General features: G+C 36.1%; 1 protein-coding gene across 2 annotated transcripts in view; it reads left to right on the forward strand.

The window, feature by feature from the left end:
* Positions 1–19,366, forward strand: part of DPP10 (dipeptidyl-peptidase 10 (non-functional)) — a 1,131,029-nt gene that overhangs the window by 1,021,534 nt on the left and 90,129 nt on the right. For both annotated transcript variants that reach the window (XM_006868717.1, XM_006868718.1), the window contains exons 14-15: positions 7,084–7,175; positions 7,503–7,550. In XM_006868717.1, the coding sequence (XP_006868779.1) occupies positions 7,084–7,175; positions 7,503–7,550 (140 nt within the window). The remainder of the gene's footprint in view (positions 1–7,083; positions 7,176–7,502; positions 7,551–19,366) is intronic.

Here is a 19,366-nt window from a genome sequence, read left to right on the forward strand (position 1 = left end):
CAGTTCCCCCAGCTTGAGAAATGCTGAGCGTGTTCTTCCCTGTTGGTTTTCTGATTCCAGATCTTTGCACATTTTGTTGTAATATTTGACTTTGTCTACTTGAGCTGATCTTTGAAATTTTCGGTTCAGCTCTTGGACCTCCTCATTTCTTTCATTTGCTCTGGCATCTCTACACTGGAGAGCAAGTTTCAATGTCTCATCTGACATCCATTTTGATCTTTTCGTTCTTTCTTGTCTTGTTAATGATTTTTTTCTTTCTTTCTGTATGATGTTCTTGATGTCATCCCACAACTCTCTGGTCTTCGGTCTTTTGTGTTTAATGTATCAAACCTGTTCTTCAGATGATCTCTAAATTCATGTGGTATATATTCAATGTCATAACTTGGCTTTCATGGACTTGTGTTACTTTTTTTCAGCTTCAACCTGAATTTGCATATGAGCAGTTGATGGTCTTTTCGACAATCTGCCCCAGCCTTGTATTGGCTGATGATATGGGGCATTTCAACTATCTCTTTCCACAGATGTAGTCAATTTCTGTGTATTCCATCTGGTGAGGTCCATGTCTAAAATCATCTCTTCAGGAAGATATTTGAAATGAACAAATCATTGTTTTTGCAGAATTCTATCATGCAATCTCCAGCACCATTTCCATCATCAAGGCCATATTTTTCAACTAATGATCATTCCTCTTTGTTTCAAACCTTTGCATTCCATTCACCAGTAACGATCAATACATTAAAGGAGCCCAAAAGAAAACATGTTAAAACTAACAAGTCCCAAGAAAGATTGATATTTATAAATGTAGGAAATGACAGACAATTTATTAACATGATAAAATATTTACACTTCAGCCCACAAACTTACATATGTGAAAACATCAGTGACATTCCCAGTAAATTGAGGAAAAGGCAAAGGACAAATGCTATCTATAGTTGTTGTTGTTAAATGTCATCGAGTCAGTTCCAACCCACAGGGGTCCTGTCAAGGGTTTCTGAGGAGTGACTGTTGAGCTTGAACCACCGACTTTGCAGTCCACTGCACTAACCCACAGAACTATACCAGAAGTTTGCTATCTCTAGTACTAATTAGTATTGTGTTGGAAGTATTGGCTAATGCAAATCAGAGAAGAATACACAACTAGAATCATAAGATTTGGAAAAATTGTCAGAGATATTTACTGATTGTCATAACTACAAGCAAGCAGTAGCCAATTAGAAGCTATATGGATAAAGGCAGTCCTATTTACAACAGCAAAATGTATTTAAAAAAAACAACTTTGATATAGGAAAAAAAGCTAAAGTGCAATGTGAAATTTTTTATGAGGATATCATTAAAACTTACCTGAAATACATTAGACTTGAAGAAATGGAGAAAAAAAAATCACTTTTCTTGATTGCTGTTAAGTGCCATCGAGTCTGTTCTGATTAGTAGTGACACTGTATAGAGTTTCTGAGGAACCGCTGGTAGGTTTGAATTGCTGACCTTGTGGTCCAGAGTCCAGTGCTGATCCTATAGTGCCAACCCAAGATTCCACTTGGCTAGAATGACTGAAAAAAAAAGAGATTAAATGTTTATGTTAATCTGTAATGTAATATCTCAATAAAGATTCCAAAATATTTTTTATTCATTGCAATTGGTATGCATATATATATTTTTTAATTTTAAAAACTAGACAATTTCTAAGGAAAACCTGAAAAAGAACAGTGGAATGGGACCAGTCTTAGCAGTTATTAAAATTAATATTGATATTAGAAAATATATAGCTAAAAAATGGATGTTATTTGTCTATCAATAAATAAAAATTCACGAAATAATATAGGAAGTATAGAAATAGGCTCAAGTACATATAAAAATTCAATGCATGATAAGGATGGTTAGAAAAATCACTGAGGGAAAAAAAACAAAACATTACAATAAATGATTTTTGAAAAGCTAAATCTTCATTATAAAAGAAATAAAAAATAAAGTTAGTGCCACACGACAATAGTAGGCCTAAAGTGACCATAGAACTAACATTAATAAATGCAGCTAAACATTTTCTAGGAGAAAATAGAGTTAAATTATTTGTAAACTTGATGTGCAAGAGACTTTAAAATATGAAATAACTTCCAGTGATAAAAGAACATACTATTAAATTTGGTTACATAAAGATAAGAAAACACTTTTTGAGAAATGTTAAAATGACAACCTAGGAGAATATATTTGCAGCATATATTTCACATAAACGGGTTATTGTTGTTGTTGTTATTAAGTGCTGTTAGGTCGGTTCTGACTCATAGTGACCCTGTCTAGGGTGTCCGAGGAGTGGCTGGTGAGCTTGAACCACTAACCTTGCAGTTCAGACCAACTTTGCAGTAGACACTCTAATACACGTAAAAAGCTATTTAAAAATGAAATCATGATAAACAAACATGAGTCACATAAAGTTATTATGCAAATGGAATGTGTGTATGTATGTGCCTACAACACAAGATACTCAACTTTTCACAGAAATGGAAATTAAAACTACATCAAGATATCTGTCATAATTTGGGTTCCTTGTGCAACAAACTCTGGGATGAAGATTTACCTTCAGGATAGTAATTGCAGAGAGGATCAGAAATTGTGGAAAGGAGGGATAAGGAAAGCTTAGGCAAAAGAATTTGAGCTGTGATACCACTCGAATGAAAGTCTCAGGTCACCTCAAAGGGAGTTCTGAACTGGCATGGCTCTGCAACATACTGTCAGGTTAAGTCAAGAGGTCTGAGCCTCTATCCCCCAGGCTCCATCAGGGTACCCTTGGATGGGGTTGCCTTTGAAAAGAGGTATGATTTGGGGTGAGTCCGTTTCCTTCAGTCAAGGCAATTCCCATAGAAAATAGACAGCTGAGTATCATCTTCTAGGAGCCCGTCATTCCCAAAGGGGGTTCTGGTCAACACATCATAGCCTTCAGAATATCTTCATTCCCCCCACCCCCATCAGACTGGCTAACTTTCAAAAACTGAACAGTGTCCTCTTTAACAAATCTGTGGGAATATAACCATTGCTGGTGGGTGTGCAGAATGATAATACCTTTACTGAGGAACAACTTATCCTTATGATATACTCCTACATATGAAGGTACTTCAAAAAGCTTATGGAAAAAATCATTCCATTTTCCTTTGAACTTTCTGAAGTCTTCTCACATTACATATTTCTATTTCTATTACATATTTATATATATTGATATAATATTAAATATACATAAGGAGCTCTAGCAGCATAGTGGTTATGAGTCAGGCTGCTAACCTCAAGGTTACTATCTACCAGCAGTTCCAGGGGATATGGAGAGAGGCTTTCTGCTCCCATTAAAGATTACAGCCTTGGAAACCCTATGCAGGGTTGCTGTGAATAGGATTGGACTCCAAGATACACTACCACCACCACCACCACCAAATATATATACATACACAGAGAGTCCATCATTGCAGCATTATTTGAGAAGTGAAACACTGAAAGGTGATTGAATGAATTATGGTACTTCCACACAATGGATGATTACAAGATGAAAAGGACAGATGATCTCTGAGAATGAATGTCGAATGAGTTCCATGTTGTTATTGTTAAGTACCTTTGATTTGGTTGTGACTCACAGCGACCCTTACAGAGTTTTCAAGGAGCAACTGGTGGGTTCGAACCACTAACCTTGCATTTCAAACTGACCTTTGTGGTCCAGTGCATTATTCTGTAGCACCACACCAGGACTCTTGGAATGTATTTATGTGTATATGTGAATTTAATGCTACATTTATATTTATTTTGCTTGTTTGTTTGTTTGTTTGTTTTCCAAAACAAAGTTAAATAAGCTAAATAAAAAATTCCATGTGATGTATGAGAATGAGTAGAAAAATGAAAATAATACTATTCTTAGTAGAAACTCTTATTCTGATTCATATTTCATAACCATATGTATATTTAAAACAAAAATTAAGTCAAAAGAATAAAAACTCAAATCCTAGATTTAAATCCTAAGAAGTTTTAATAACTTTACCCCAATTTGCTCTACCACATTCATAGTTATATTTGTAGCAAAGGTAAGTCCCCATGTACAAATATCCTTTGTCAAACCAATATGCATTTGTAGATATATTCCTACTTTGTCTCCTGTACCCATTCAGCCTGGATGTATATCCACGCATCTACACATAGGTCAATGCTATTGCAGGGTTGTGTATTTACCTCCGTTTCCTCTCATTTTTGCACTCTCCCAGAGGCTTCCCTGTTGTTGTTGTTAAGTGTTATCAAATTGGTTCCAACTCATAGCGACTGTATAATGTTTCCAGGGAATAGCTGGTGAGTTTGAACTGCCAACCTTACAGTTCAAAACAACCCTGCAGTACAGCACATTAAACCACAGCACCATACCAAGAGTCTTCCCTAGCCTTAATCATTTCTTTACCAAAATACCTTTTAACATGTGTCTGCATTATAGACCTTCTGACTTAATTTAAGCTAAACATTTTTAGCAAGAACCCTATGTAGTTGAAATTGGTTACTCCTCCTGCTTCATATTAGGAGGCGCCTCATTACCATGCTTGAGAATGCTCTTGGAGTGGAAAATGCTAGATCTATTCACTGTAAAAATATTGTAATTAAAAATGAGGTGGAAGTTGCTCATTATATGAATTTCCTTTTCCCAACCAACATTTCACTCAGTAATTTTAACATCCATGGATGGCCTCTTCCTGACTAAATTCTAATTTCAAAGTGATTTTCTAATTCTAACATCCTTTCTAGATTTATTAAATGAGATTTATTTGTAAAGAAGAGTTTTCTTACATTTTTGGTGTACATGTGCTCACTCATTTCCTTTCTACCTTCTATCCTCATACTGTTATAAACAGCAACAACTTTTTTTTTTTTTAATGCCATGTTATATTTATGATTGTGAAATTGTCTAAATGTAACTCCTTGAAGCCAACCACTCTATTATTTGAATACCATTTCTTTAGTCATGGGTAATGCTGTAAGATCAGCATGGGACTATAAACTACAAAGTCAGTAGTTCAAATTCACCAGCTGCTCTTTTGAAACCGTATACAGGGTTGCTATGAGTAGGAACCTACTCAACGACACTTACCAACAACAACATTAGTCATTAAACACTTCCCTGATGTCTTCTACCTGTTTTCCTTCTCATTTGTATCTAAAAAGTATGATTTGGTGAAAGGTTTACAGAGCACTTCAGTTTTCCATTCAACAATCCATATATATTTTTCATTTCACTGACTGGAATCTCCAAATATAACATTATTTATCCCAGTGATCCAATTTTTTCCAGTAATTCTTGTTTCCATTCCTCCTTAAGCCGTAACCCTTCTGAACTTTGTCCTTGGGTAAATGCTGCCTTTTTAAAATCACAAATGCTTATTTACTCCAAGGTGTGCATGCCTTGTGATTGTTCCCCTTATAAATCTGTCTATTGTTTGGTTGAAAATTGAGTCCTAGGGGTGAGTTCATTTCCAGACATAAAGGGTGAGTAAGGTATATAGTCTCAGGGGTTCCACCAATGTCTAAGCAACGTGTAAACCTGTTTTTTCTTATTATTTTGATTTTTGAGGTGTTATTTTTTCACATTTCCCCCCATTCTATCCAGTATTTTCTACAGTGATCCCTTTCAGAGCAATTACTGATGGTGGCTTGGCACCATTTAGTTCTTGTAGGCTCAACATTGTGACATGCTCCATTAGTCCATTGGTCTAATTATTGTCATGTGTCTTTTATCTTCTATACTTTTCTTTCATCTAGACACGAAGAGACCAATACTTACACTGAGATGACTGGTCATGAGTTTTTAATATCTTATTCCCTACTCACAGAAGATGAAGAACATTGTCTTTGTGTATATGTTATGCTAATTGAAGGAGCTCTGGTAGCGTAGTGGTTACGAATCAGGCTGCGATCCTAAGGCACAGCAGTGTGAAACTACTAGCTGTTCCGCGGGAGAAAGATGAGGCTTTCTGCTCCCATAAAGATTTACAGCCTCAGAAACCCTGTACAGGGTCGCTATGAGTCGGAACCGACTCCACAGCACATAACAACAACAACAATTGAACTTGGTGCCCCCTGAGACTATTGTCCTGAGTTCTCCAGGTCCACTGACTCATTCCCTCAGTATGTTTGGTTAAGTCTATCATTGTTGTTAAGGGCCATTGAGTCGATTCCAATTCATAGCCACCATGTATGCGTTTCTGAGGAGAGGCTGATGGGGCCTTTGAACCAGGGGAGGATAAATATCCCAGATATAGACACTTGATGCATCGAAATAACAATCCTCTGAGTATTCATTGATCTATTCTTTCAATCTTTCTGAATGCTCATAGGCAATTGCTTTTTAAGAGTAAAAGTTTAGAAATGTCAGAAGAAGAAATAAACTATATTTTATATAATAAAATACCATATGGCTATCAGTGTGAACTATCACTGTTATTGCTAAGTGCCATCAAGTTGGTTCCGACCCATAGCGACCCTGTATAGGGTTTCTGAGAAGCAGCTAGTGAGCTTGAACTGCTGATCTTGCAGTTCAAACGGCTTTGTTGTCTGGTAACTTAACCCACAGCGCCACATCAGGATTCTGAACTATCATTATCACTATAATCATCAATATAGAGCAATATTAGAAACAAATTATTGGATGAAAATATTAAAACTTATAGTAATGCACATAAGCACCTAACAATGAATAGTTCTTCAGCGTAGGTGGTTTTTTTTTATTGTTCCTAATTTTTTTTTTTTTTTTAATTAATGCTGTTCAGAATGCATTGCTGATGATCATTTAGAGAGGAGACATTAACATGCTATGTTGGTACAAAATGTCAAGAAGAGATACCGGTGACCATAGTATGAGTTTGTTTCCTGAGTACTTTTGCTGCTTTGCAGGAACAAAAACACCACTGTTGCCTAAGTCTTTCTTTATATGGATGTGTGTATTCTTGATATTGCAAATGATAAACTAAGTGTTAATCAAGAATTCAAGAAATAAAAGTAACACTGGCTATTTGTGCTTTAGAGTTTGCTAGAGTTAGTTATATAAAAAGAAAATCAATAATTTCTGTCTCTTTGCAGAGTAAAAGCGAGCAAATTACCGTGCGGCATCTGACATCAGGAAATTGGGAAGTGACTAAGATCTTGGCATATGATGAAAATACTCAAAAAATGTGAGCATTATTTGGTTCTGTGGTCAAACTGAATGTCAGGGTTGCCGAATGACATTTGTTCCGGCAAAATGGCTTTAGCATGTAAAGAACCAACTTTTTCTTAAAGAAACATAAAGGTGAGGGAGAGGAGAGGCAGAGATTAAGAAAGGTCCAGAAAAAATGAAGTAATCTTATAAAGAAAATAAGTTTTTCAAATGGACAAAGCTCTGTTGTCAAATAGCAGAAAAGCCCCTGCTCTTTCTTTGACAGTTTTCAGAATTTGACTGATAGCTCAGCTTGGCAAAATTAGATGTGTAGCTGATGTTTATGTTATTTTGTTTTGGACAGTTACTTTCTGAGCACGGAGTCTTCTCCCAGAGGAAGGCAGCTTTACAGGTAAGCATGTGCAAGGCTCTTCCTCCACAGGTCAGCTTCAAAATGGCCATCCACACAGCAAAATGAAGGGAGAAAATGCGATCTGAATTTGCATTTTCAATATGGATAAAGGCAACTAACATTGTACAATAAAGGCCCACCCTGTTTGTTCAGCCCCATCACTCGGGACCTCTGTAAGACTCCTGGACTACAGCCTGCATGGAGACAACTTTCCCCACTGCTGCTCTGAAATTTTCCTTACGTGCTACTACCATCTCAAAATGTCTTCTTATGTGAGTGAGACTTGCATCTCACATCACAGCACATACATAGTTTCCAGTGACCTCTTCTGCTAAACTTCAGTTTGAATTTTCAGTGCATTAATGAGGCACTCATGTAATTTTTTTGTTAATAATAAAAAGCCATTGTGAACACAGAGTTAAAATATATTAAATGGAAGTTTTCCCTTGTTTCCTTATGTTGTAAAATCCATTGAGATTATTATAGGAGGATGCTTCCTTATGTAAGCCAGGAATGTTTGCTGCTTGCTCAAATAAAGCAGACCTTAAGGGAATATTTACATCTACCTGATATTCCTATATGCAAAGCTATATTCATAATAGGGGCAGAAAATCACACTTGTTAAGTATTAAAATGATACTTCACACAGAAAGCCTTCACCAAGACCTCATAAGAATGATTTTTCAAAAATATATTTAATGTCTGGAAAACAACCTATTAATTTTAGTTTTTATATATGCTTTGTCATTTCCATTTCACAGATCCATTTTTAAAGTGTCAAAACTGCCATGGCTTATTCTCAGTAGAAATTCATGTCTGAAAAAGTGTCACCATTGATTCTTACCAAGTAGTCTAAGCTCTCCTTTGAGATTAAAAAATGTATACTTACAGACTCCTAGCGCTCCTATACAGTCTTATTTATGTGTGATTTGCTTTTATCTTTTTATCATCTCTCTCAATGTCATTTTCATATTTCTGCTTAATTTCTTTGTGTTTCCTGGAATCCATGTTCACAATTCTAATGACTTCTTAAGGAAAAGACCTACTTATTTAGAGAGTGTGATCTAATTTTGATTATAAGATTTTGATTAAAGTACAGTCCAGTATTCTTTGCGGTAACTTGAAGCTTATCTTTATTGAAATATATACTTTACAATTGATATTGGGGACCTTAGGGGCCTGTGAATACTTAATTGATAACTTATACCTATCTTTTGTAAAACTCTTTAAGAAAAACAACAGTTTGAGACTATTGTTGTAGTTGTTAAGTGCCATTGAGTCAGTTCCAACTCTTAATAACCCTGCATAGGGTTTCTGAGGAGCGATTGGTGAATTTGACCTTAGTTTAATTAGCAGTTCAGTGTTTAGCCTATAACACCATACTAGGATTTTATGAGAAGATTAGTCTTGGCAAAAATCAGCCAATGGAACTCCCTAATTCTATATTCTTATTATTCTCAGATGTGATTTGAGTCAAAATGATCTATTAGATTTATGTGCTTGTCTTATCTCCATAGCGACTAAGCTAGAACAGTCAAGGTGTTTCTGACCTGTACTAGTGTAGCAGACGGTTATAAAAAATGTAGTCCTAATAATTTTCCCCTTAATAGCTCATCAAATGCTAGTTGACTTGACTGTAAGATAATGTTAGTGCTTGACAGAGAAAATTTAATTGTTGTCTTAGCCAGTCCACAACGATTATGATGGGCTGAATTAATATATGGAATAAAGCCCTCTGGAAGAATCAATATATTTACAATATTCAGGAAAAGTATTCAGTGAGGATTCCACCTTACCCCCTTTGTCCTAAAAGCAAGCACATTCGTGAAAGTTTGTAAATCGCCTACTTCATAACTTTATAGCCCCCCATTTTTCATAGCCAATGTCTAGATTGTCTGTCCCTATCAACCCAGTGCACTGAGGAAACAAGCTTCATCCTTGATATGAAGACTCCTTCAATTCCAGTTGAAATTTTAAGCAACTGCATCTAGAAGCAAAGGTCCAGTTCATCAAATTGTAGCAATTTACACTTGCTCACAGTATCGCACTTCTTTATTTCACCTGGTCAGGTTCCGGTCAGTGCATCAACAAAGCTAGGTCATGTGGGGATTATCTGCAAGTTTGTGAATTCTTGCACACCTCCCTGCACTCCAGACCAGCTGCCTGTTTCCCTCTCAGCTCTAGCCCCCGATGGCTAGGTCAGTGTCCTTGGGTTCATGAATTCACGCATCTCACTAAACTTCTGACCAGCCATCTCTTCCTCTTCTCTCTCTCATCTCAAGGTCAATGGGTGTCAGTGGAACTGGCCAAACTCAGCCCATGTCTTCATTGCTGCATTGCAAAGGGGGTTGTTCCCTGATGGGCTGCCTGACTTTTCCTGCCTTGATGGCTCAAAGGCAAACAGCTGGCTTGATATGCTAACAACCAACCAGTCTGCTTTTTTTTTTTTTTTTTCTGGTAGTCTTTCTTTCAAAAAGTATCTTCTGTTCTTCTAGCCTTTCTGGGTTGGTCTGCATGTCTACTCCAGTGGGAATGTCCCACCTCAGAACGTGTTGGGTGGGGCCTCATACTCCACAAAGGTTTAACAAGAAGCCTATTTCCCTAGGCAAATTCTAATTCCCCCTTTAGCTAATTCAATCAGTTATAGGCTGAAGACAGACTTACAAGCTTTCTGTAATCATAATTACCAATATTCATTTCTATAACACTTAAATATCTTTTTGACAATAGTAGGCAAGGGAAAACAATATCCACAAGATTGTCAAGCTCCTAAACATTTTTCCCCTCTTCTACCCATTCAGATTGTATCACAGAGCACTGGTTTTCCAAGGTTGTATATATATCACTATTTACCTCTATCTCATTTATCCCAGGAATATCTCCTTAAGCCTTCCCTTATCTTCATTGTTCACCTGCCACCCTCCACATTTTTGTGTATTACCCAACTCCTCCTTGATTATTGCCCTCCTGATCACTGGAGCTATCATGTGTCTACCCCTTATCCTGTGAATTACTCTCCCCTCTTTCCCACCCTTGGTAACCATCAAATAATTTTTATTTCAGTATGGAAATCTTTTCTTAAACTTTTACAATAATCATTTTATGCAATATTTGCCCTTTTGTGATTGACCGATGTCACTCAGCATAATGTCCTCAGAGTATTCCATTGTGTGTACCTATCAAAGTTTGTGTATCCATTCTTCCATTAATGTACCCTTAAGCTGTCTCCATTTTTTGCTACTGTGAATACTGCTGTTGATAAACATTGGTGTGCATATATCTCCTCTCTTCTGGCTTATATTTCTTGTGGATATATACCAAGTAGAGGAATTGCTGGGTCATAAGGTGTTTTTATTTCCAACATTCTGAGGAAGCACCATACCATTTTCAAGAGTGGTTGAAACATTGTACAGTCCCACCAACAATGTTGGAGGGTCCCAGTCTCTCCAAACTCTTGCCAGCATTTATTGCCCTCTGCTTCATAACCTCACTGCTAATGCTTGTATGAGATGATATCTCATTGTTGTTTTGATTTGCATTTCTGTAATGGCTAATGATTGGGAACATTTCTTCATTTGTTGATTGGCTTCCTGAAGTGTCTATTCAAGTCTGTAGACTTGGGTTATTTGTCTTTGTGTTGTAGTTTCCTATAAATTTTAGAGATTAGTCTTTTGTCTGAAATATCATTGCAAAAATTTTTTACTCAGTCTGTTTTTACTATTTTTGGTGAAATCTTTTGATGCACATAAGTTTCTAATTTTTAGTATGTCCCAGTCATCTATTTTATCTCCTGTTGTGTGTGTGTTTTGCAATGTTTTATAATCTGTGCATTTCATGTATTAGAGTCTCTAAGTTTGTCCCTATTTTTTCATATATGATTTTTATAGTTCTGGAAGTTACAGTTAGTTTTTTAATCCATGTTGAGATATGGATCTTGTTTCATTCTTTTGCATTGATTTCTAGTTTTGCCAGCACCAAAATACAAAATATACAGTATACAAAAATCAGTTGGAGTCCTGATTTTTAACTGTATAGTGTATTAAAGAGACTGTCTCTTCCCCATTTAATGTATTTTGACTATCAAAAATCAATTGAATGTGTATGTGGATTTATTTACTTCTGGGTTCTCAATTCTGTTTCACTGATCTGTGTGTCTTTCATCATTCAATACCACACTGTTTTGATCACTGTTGTTTTATAGCAAATTTTGAAATTAGGGAGTGAGAGGCCTCCAACTTTGTTGTTCTTCTTAAGCAGTGTTTTTCTTATCCAAGTTCTCTTCTGTTTCCATGTAAAATTTGTGATTGTTTTTTCCATCTCTTTAAAGTATATAGTTGGAAGCTGGATTAGGATTGCATTATATCCGTAGATTACTTTGGACAGTATTGGCATTTTCACAATGTTAAGTCTTCCTATCCATGAGCTTGGTATTTTCTCCCACTTGTTGTAAATCTCTTTTGGTTTCTTGTAATGTTTTGTTGTTTTATTTGTATAGATCTTTTGTTTCTCTAGTTAGATTTATTCCTTAGTATTTCATCCTTTGGGTGGGTATTGTAAATATTATTGTTTTCCTAATTTCCTTTTCAGAGCTGTCTTTACTAGTATAGAGGAATCCAACTGATTTTTATATTGATCTTGTACCCTGCCACTTTACTGAATCTTCAAGTGAGTTGCAGTAAGTTTTTTTCTGAGTATTTGGGATTTTTCTATGCACAGGATACTATCGTCTGCAAATAGAGAATTTTACTTCTTCTTTACCAATTTGGTTGTCTTTAATTTCCTTATCTTGCCTTATAGCTTGGACTAAGACTTTCAACATAATATTGAATGTTGTTGTTGTTGTTAAGTGCCTGTCAAGTCAGTTCCAATCCATTGCGACCCATTCCAAGGAGCAGCTGGTGAGCTTGAACCTGTGACCTTGTGGTTCAAACTGACTGTGCAGCCCAGCGCATTAGACCACAGTGCCACACCAAGCTCAATATTGAATAAGAATGGTGATAAAGGGCATTGAAAAAATTGTCTGGTTCCTGTTCGCAAAGGACATGCTTTCAGTATCTTTCCATTGAGAGTGATTTTGGCTGTTGATTTTGTATACATGCTCTAAATTCTTGAGGAATTTCCCTTCAATCTCTACTCTGTTGAGTGTTGTCATTGTTGTTATTGTTTTTTAATAAAGAATGGGTGTTGGATTTTGTAAGATGGCTTTTCTGCATTAAACGATTTGATCATGCCCTTTTCCTTTTTTTATTTATATGGTGGGTTACATTGATTGTTTTCTATTACTGAACGACTCTTGCATCACTAAATTGAATCCCACTTGATCATAATGTTTTTGTTTTTTTTTTGATATGTTGTTGAATTATATTTGCTAGGATTTTGTTGAGAATTTTTGCATCTATGTTTATGTGGGATATTGGTCTATAATTTTCTGTTTTAGTGATGTCCTAGTCTGGTGTTGGTATGAGGCTTATACTCACATCGTACAATTTGGTATAAAGTTTTCTATAACCTGGAATAATTTGAGTAAAATTGGTGCCTGCTTTTCTCTGAATATTTGCTAAAAATCACCAGTAAAGCCATATGGGCCTGGACTTTTTTTGTTGGAAGTTTTTTGATGACCTGTTCAATATCTTCTTTTGTTATAAGTTTGTTCAAGTTTTCTACTTCACTTTGTGTCAGTTTAGGTAGGTTGTGTTTTCTAAAAATGAATCCATTTCTACTAGATTTTCAAATTTATTGGAGTATCACTCTTCAGAGTATTCTGTTATTATCCTTTTTATTTCATTAGTTCTGTTGTGCCATCACCAATATGGTTTCTTATGTGTATTATTTGTGTCTTTTCCTTTTTTTCTTTCATTAGATTTGTCAATAGTTTTTCAATTTTATTAATCCCTTTAAAGAACCAGCTTCTTGTCTTGTGGATTCTGTTGTTTTTCTTTTTCTATTTCATTTATTTGTGCTCTAATTTTTATTACATTTTTTTTTTTTCTGGTGACTATAGGCTTACTTTGCTTTCTAATTGTTGGAGTTGTATTAATTTTGGTTTTGGCTCTTTCTTCTCTTTGGTTATACATTTATTGATATAAATTAGCCCTCACAGCACTGTTTTTGCTGTGTTCCATTCTCATTTGTTTATAGGAATTTCTTAACTTCATTTTTTTTGTTGTTGCTGTTCTAATACCCAGTAGGTTTTTAAGCAGGGTTTTATTCTGGTTCCACATATTTGATTTTATTTCCTTGATCTTATTGTTGAGATCTAATGTTTTAGCATTATGATCTAAAAAGATGCTTTGTAGCATTTTGATGTCCTTAAATTTATTGAGACTTGCTTTGTGGTTTATCAAATGGTCTTTTCTGGAGAATGGTGCATGTGCACTGGGAAATAATGTATATTGTGCTGTTGTTGGGTTGAATGCTAAGTACAAATCTGTGAGGTCAGGTTGATTCATTGTGTTGTTTAGTTCCTCTGTGTCTTTTTTTAGTTTCTTTCTGGTTGTTCTGTACTTTTTGGAAAGTGGTGTATTAAAATATGCAATTATTATTTTAGATTTTCTATTTCTTTCTTCAGTTCTATTATGGTTTGATTTATATATTTTGAGGTTCTTTTGTTGTGAGCATAGATATTTATGATGGTATGTCTTCTTGCTCAGTTAACCCTTTAATCAGGAAATAATGTACTTCTGTCTCTTCTGCTAGTTTTTGCCTTAAAGTGTATTTTATAAGAGTTAATATTGCCACCCTTGCTCATTTTTTACTGCAATTTGTTCGATATATTTTTCCATCCTTTAATTTTTAACCAATTTTTGTCTTTATGTGTAAGGTGTGTTTCTTGTAGACAACATATTAAAGCTACTGTTGTCTTTTCCATTCTGATACTCTCTGTCTCTTGACTGGTATGTTTACTCCATTGACATTCAATATAATTATCAATATTTTGGATTGATTGCTGTCATTTTGCTGTTTTTTATTATGATTATGATTGGGTGTGGTGCTGCTGGTTTGTTTTTCTGCATGCTTTCCTTTGCTCATTTCATTTTTGTGTGTGTACTTTTCATTGTTGATTTCTTCAGTTTTAATGTTTCCAAAATCTTTTCTTGATTTTATGTGAAGGTGTATCAATTTTCTTTAATGTTACTCTGTAGTGTATTACATTTCTTTCTCATTTAAAAACCCTCCATTTTATCCTGAAATCTGCCTGACCTCCTCAACACCTGGAGCTCTGTAACTATACTTTTCCCTCCCTTCACTTTGTTACTGTCCTAGTCAGAGACTGACATCCCCGATTTACTCTTTTCAGTCTTGTAGTTTTGTCCATTCTGCTTTTATAGTGTGGATCATCTGGACCTCTGTTTGCAGGTTTTGTATTGTCTCCAGTGCTGTATCTATTGTGTTTGTTTTTGTAGCACTTTTCTAAATTCTTTCTTGTTTGCCTCCACCTTTCAGTGAAACAATTGGATGTACCTCGAAGTTATTCTTGTAAACTATCTTTCAGCAGCTTCAATGCCTTTTCTTCCTCAAAATCTTTTTCTAGCTCTTCTCCTTGTTCATTTGCTTGAAGTAATCTGCCTTGTTACTGTGTGAACAGAAAACATTTGCTGCTTTTTTAGGCATTGTGGTGTTATTATATTTTTATTAAGTTAAGGAATGTATGTTGGTGTATTCTTAGGTACTCACTATTGGGTGTGATGAGGAAATGAACTTCTCTGTTCACTGTTTGTACGGTTCAATTCTGAGTGATCTTAGCAGATGTTGATTACCATCGCTGTTCTGGTATATAGCAACTGTTATTGGCTCTCACCCAATTGATGGGGTTGTAGAGGGTATGACTGTGGCTTGGCTATATAGATGAAGTTCCTGTCTTCTGTCAAGTAATTCAAGAAGAAGAAAGACAAAGAAACAAAAACAACAACAACAACAAAAAAAAAAAACAGTCCTTATAGCATAAAGGAAAGATAGCAAAAATTGAAAATCAATGGTTTTATCTCCTCCAGTAGGTTGAGTGCTCTGCCATATACTGGTTTCTTACCCTCACAGCCTCCTGTTGTTTGTTGTTGTTGTTGTTGTTAATTACAGTCAAATTGGTTCCAACTCATAATGACCCTATATAGGGTTTCCAAGGAACAGCTGGCGAGCTTAAACCACCAACCTTGCGGTACAAACTGACCTTGCCATCCAGCATATTAACCTAATGCATCACACCAGGACTCCTGGGACATTTCAAATCGACCACATTATGTGCACAGGACCCACACAGATTGTCTGCCTCCTTCATTCCTTTTTTCCTCCAACTAACATGTCTTTTCAGCCCCCTTTCCTAGTGAGAACCAGACCAGTGCTTTCCAGGGTCAGCTTTACAGATTTGGATCTAGTAGGGTTATTGTATATACTTCCTTCCTGGGGTTTACAACTTGCTAGTGGCTCCAACTACCTTGAAAGTGGGAGATTTCCTGAGGTTGCAAACTGTTTGGGAAATAAATAAATAAATACATAAATAAATAAATAAATAAATAAATCACACCTTTATCTCTGTGAGCCTTAGGTAGGTTTCTGTGATGCAAATATGTCTTCTTGTCTCTAAAGCCGTTCATGAACTTTCAAGAAGGCTGCAGCAGGTTCTGTTGGCTACTGCTGTTTATAAGTTACCTTGTCTCTTGCTGTGTCTATTCAACTCTTGTCACCCAGTAAGCACTCGATCCACTTCTCTATCCATTCCTCTGGATCACAGAGTTCCAGGGCCATCCTCTGTATCTGTCTCCTCTAGTTTTCTAGAAACTTGCTGCAGAGAGCCTGCACTGCCTTTCTGCCTTATCGGCCATCTTTTCTTATCCTGATCTTTCCTTTTTATTTTCTTATTTCATAAATCTAAGCTATCAAATTATGATAAAATATCAACAATAGTCTCTTGGGAACTTCAATCTGAAAATTCATTTGAAGATGTAGAAAAAGAAAAGGTGTTAAAATTCTGGTTTGTCACTGAATAACTCTTAATTACTTCTACATATTCTTAGCCTTTCTAGTCTCTTTCTGCATATATTTAAATGGATATGATTACCTTTCAGGCTATCATAAGAATGCAACGAGGTGATGTATTTAAGTACCTACTGTGTACTTAAAAATTAATAGCCTTGACTAGTAAAATAGTTATTTTCATTTCCTGTATTTCACAAGGTTTCAGATGAGAAACTGTGACCTTGTGGCCTGTACTAGACATTTCACATCAATTTCTTTTGTTTGGTATCTCTGGTGGAGATTACTATCTCCATGCAAACACTATATTGCACAGAAAAACATCTTTATTGTAATTCATTTAGAAGTCATTGGTGGTACAAATGTTTAAGCACTCAGCTACTAACCCTAAGAGTCAAGTTTCAACCCATTTAGCAGTACCTTGAAGAATGGTCTGACAGTCTGCTTCTAAAAGCTCACATCCATTAAAACTCCATGAAGCACAATTCTAATCTGCATCATAGTGGTTGTGATCCATAGAAATTGACTTGATAGCAGCTGGTTTGGTTTTCAATGATTCACTTATAATGTAAAGTCTAAATCATGTTTCATTCTAAAATTAAATTTAGAATCTTTTGTCCAGTCAAAAAATTCTTCAGTTTTTTCTCTCATTGGCCTAGATATTTTTGCATTCAACTACATTTATAGCATAAATGAGTCTTAGTATGAAATACTCTTTAAGACCTTCATGTCCTCAGACACTGTTCTTTTTTCTAAGTGCCTTCGATCTGGTTCTAATGCATAGCTACACTATATAAGATTTCTGAGGAGGTGCTGCTGGGTTTGAACCGCTGTTCTGCAATTCAAACTGACCTTGCCATCCAGTGCTTATCTTACAGCACCATACTTCAGACCATAAATACTATAATTAAAAAATAAATAAATATGGGATCACTTTCTCTTTTTCTTATCAGTATTTCAAATTATGCAACAGAGCTTCAATAAATTAATGGAAAAATTCTATTTTTTCCACAGATTTTTTTCAAAAACTACTAGCTGTTCCATGGGAGAAACATGAGTCTTTATGCTCCCATAAAGGTCTGCAACCTCCGAACCCCTGTGCAGGGTCACTATGAGTCAAAACCAACTCCACAGTACTCAAAAATAATGACAATGACTTGTATATTATGATTGCTGTGTTACTTAGTGCATTGAGTGCATAATGACCCTGTATAGGGTGTCTGAGGAGTTGCTAATGGAGTTGAACTTCTGACCTTGCAGTTGAAAGTGACCTTGTTATCTAGTGCTTATTTACTACAGAGCCATATCAGAACAAAATAATTAGCATGAAATTTATTATTACTTTTGTTAGGTGCTGTCAAATCAGTTATGACTCATAGTGACCCTATATGTGAACAGATGAAACACTGCTCTGTCCTGTGCCATATTAACAATTGTTATGTTCGAGCTCATCCTTCTGTCATTGTATCAATCCACCTGCTTGGGCATCTTCTTCTTTTCTGTTGAACCTCCACTTTACCAAGCACATTGTTCTTCTCTAGGGATTGGTCCTTTCTGAAAACATGTCCAAAGAACTAGAGACAAAGTCTCACCATCCTTGTTTTTAAAGGGCATCCTGGAGAGAGAGGCGGCGCTTGATGGCCACTAGGGTGGAGGTGCAGTGAAGTTCACCATCAGCCATCCTATAGAATACCAGGCAAAGCAGATCCAGAGCAGAGCTCCAAAACTCAGAACGACATAAGTAGGAATATTTTAAAAGTTTGAAAGCTTATAGCTAGTTGAACTTGAAGATGAAGTAAGAAATCACGTACTTTTGAATCTGCCGAGCTCAGAGGCCCAGAGCCGACATCTTGGGCAAGCCTAAACAACAAGATCCAAGCAGGCAGAAACACCACGGAAAAATACCATGGTAACCTTGGAGCAAATGTGGACAATACATTTTGTTGGTTTTGCTTTGTTATGATTTTCTTTTTCTTTTTTTTTGGTATCTGGTCATAGCCCCACCCCCACCCCCCATTTGTGCACCTCCATTCTGGTCTGGTGACTAAAGGGTGTGGTTGAGCGAGTGGACACACCCACCCTCACCACTGGAGGGTTCTTCTGCCTTGCATGCACACAGATTCTCAGCCCAAGAGCAGGCCCTGAACGTTTTGTTGTTGTTTTTTTTTAAATACCAGAAAGGCCAGGACAGGGCTATAGAGAGGGAAAGAGAGTTTAAAAACAAAACAGGCAGAAAATAAAATTAAAGCCTAAGGTATAGCATAACAACTAACAGTGACATCTTGAAATCTCTCAGGCAGCTTTGAAAGCAAGAAGCTGAAGAGAGGACATTAAAGTCATACTCATATTAGGCTACAGACTTTTTGTTTTTTCTTCTCTCCCTCCTCTCCCTTGTCTGTGATTATAGACTGTAGTTTCAATATAGTTTTGTTTTGTTGTTGTTGTTGATTTTTTTCCTTTGCTGGTACTGTTTTGCTATTTTATGCTCCCCTTCTACCTTTGGGGGACTCTTTCTATCCCTATATTATCCAAGACGAGTCAGAAACTGCTGCCATATAGTCAAGCTATAATCACACTCTATAAAACACAAAAATATATGTAAGAACCAATACCAACTACCTTATACCAGGGAGGCAGACAACACCTGTGAAAGTTATTCTTAGTTAAGCAATAAGAAGAGTGAAAAGGGAAGCTCACATGCTGATCACATCTACCTGGAAGCAATCGGAAAGCATAAAAAATACCAAATTACATACTCAAGCATTAAGGCCACAGATAAACACTAAACATGTCCAAGAAGCAAAAGCAGATGACCATATCAGCACATGTCCAGAAACAAGATAAAATGT

This window comes from Chrysochloris asiatica, unplaced genomic scaffold (assembly GCF_000296735.1).
Source record: "Chrysochloris asiatica unplaced genomic scaffold, ChrAsi1.0 scaffold00123, whole genome shotgun sequence".
NCBI classification, from domain to species: domain Eukaryota; kingdom Metazoa; phylum Chordata; class Mammalia; order Afrosoricida; family Chrysochloridae; genus Chrysochloris; species Chrysochloris asiatica.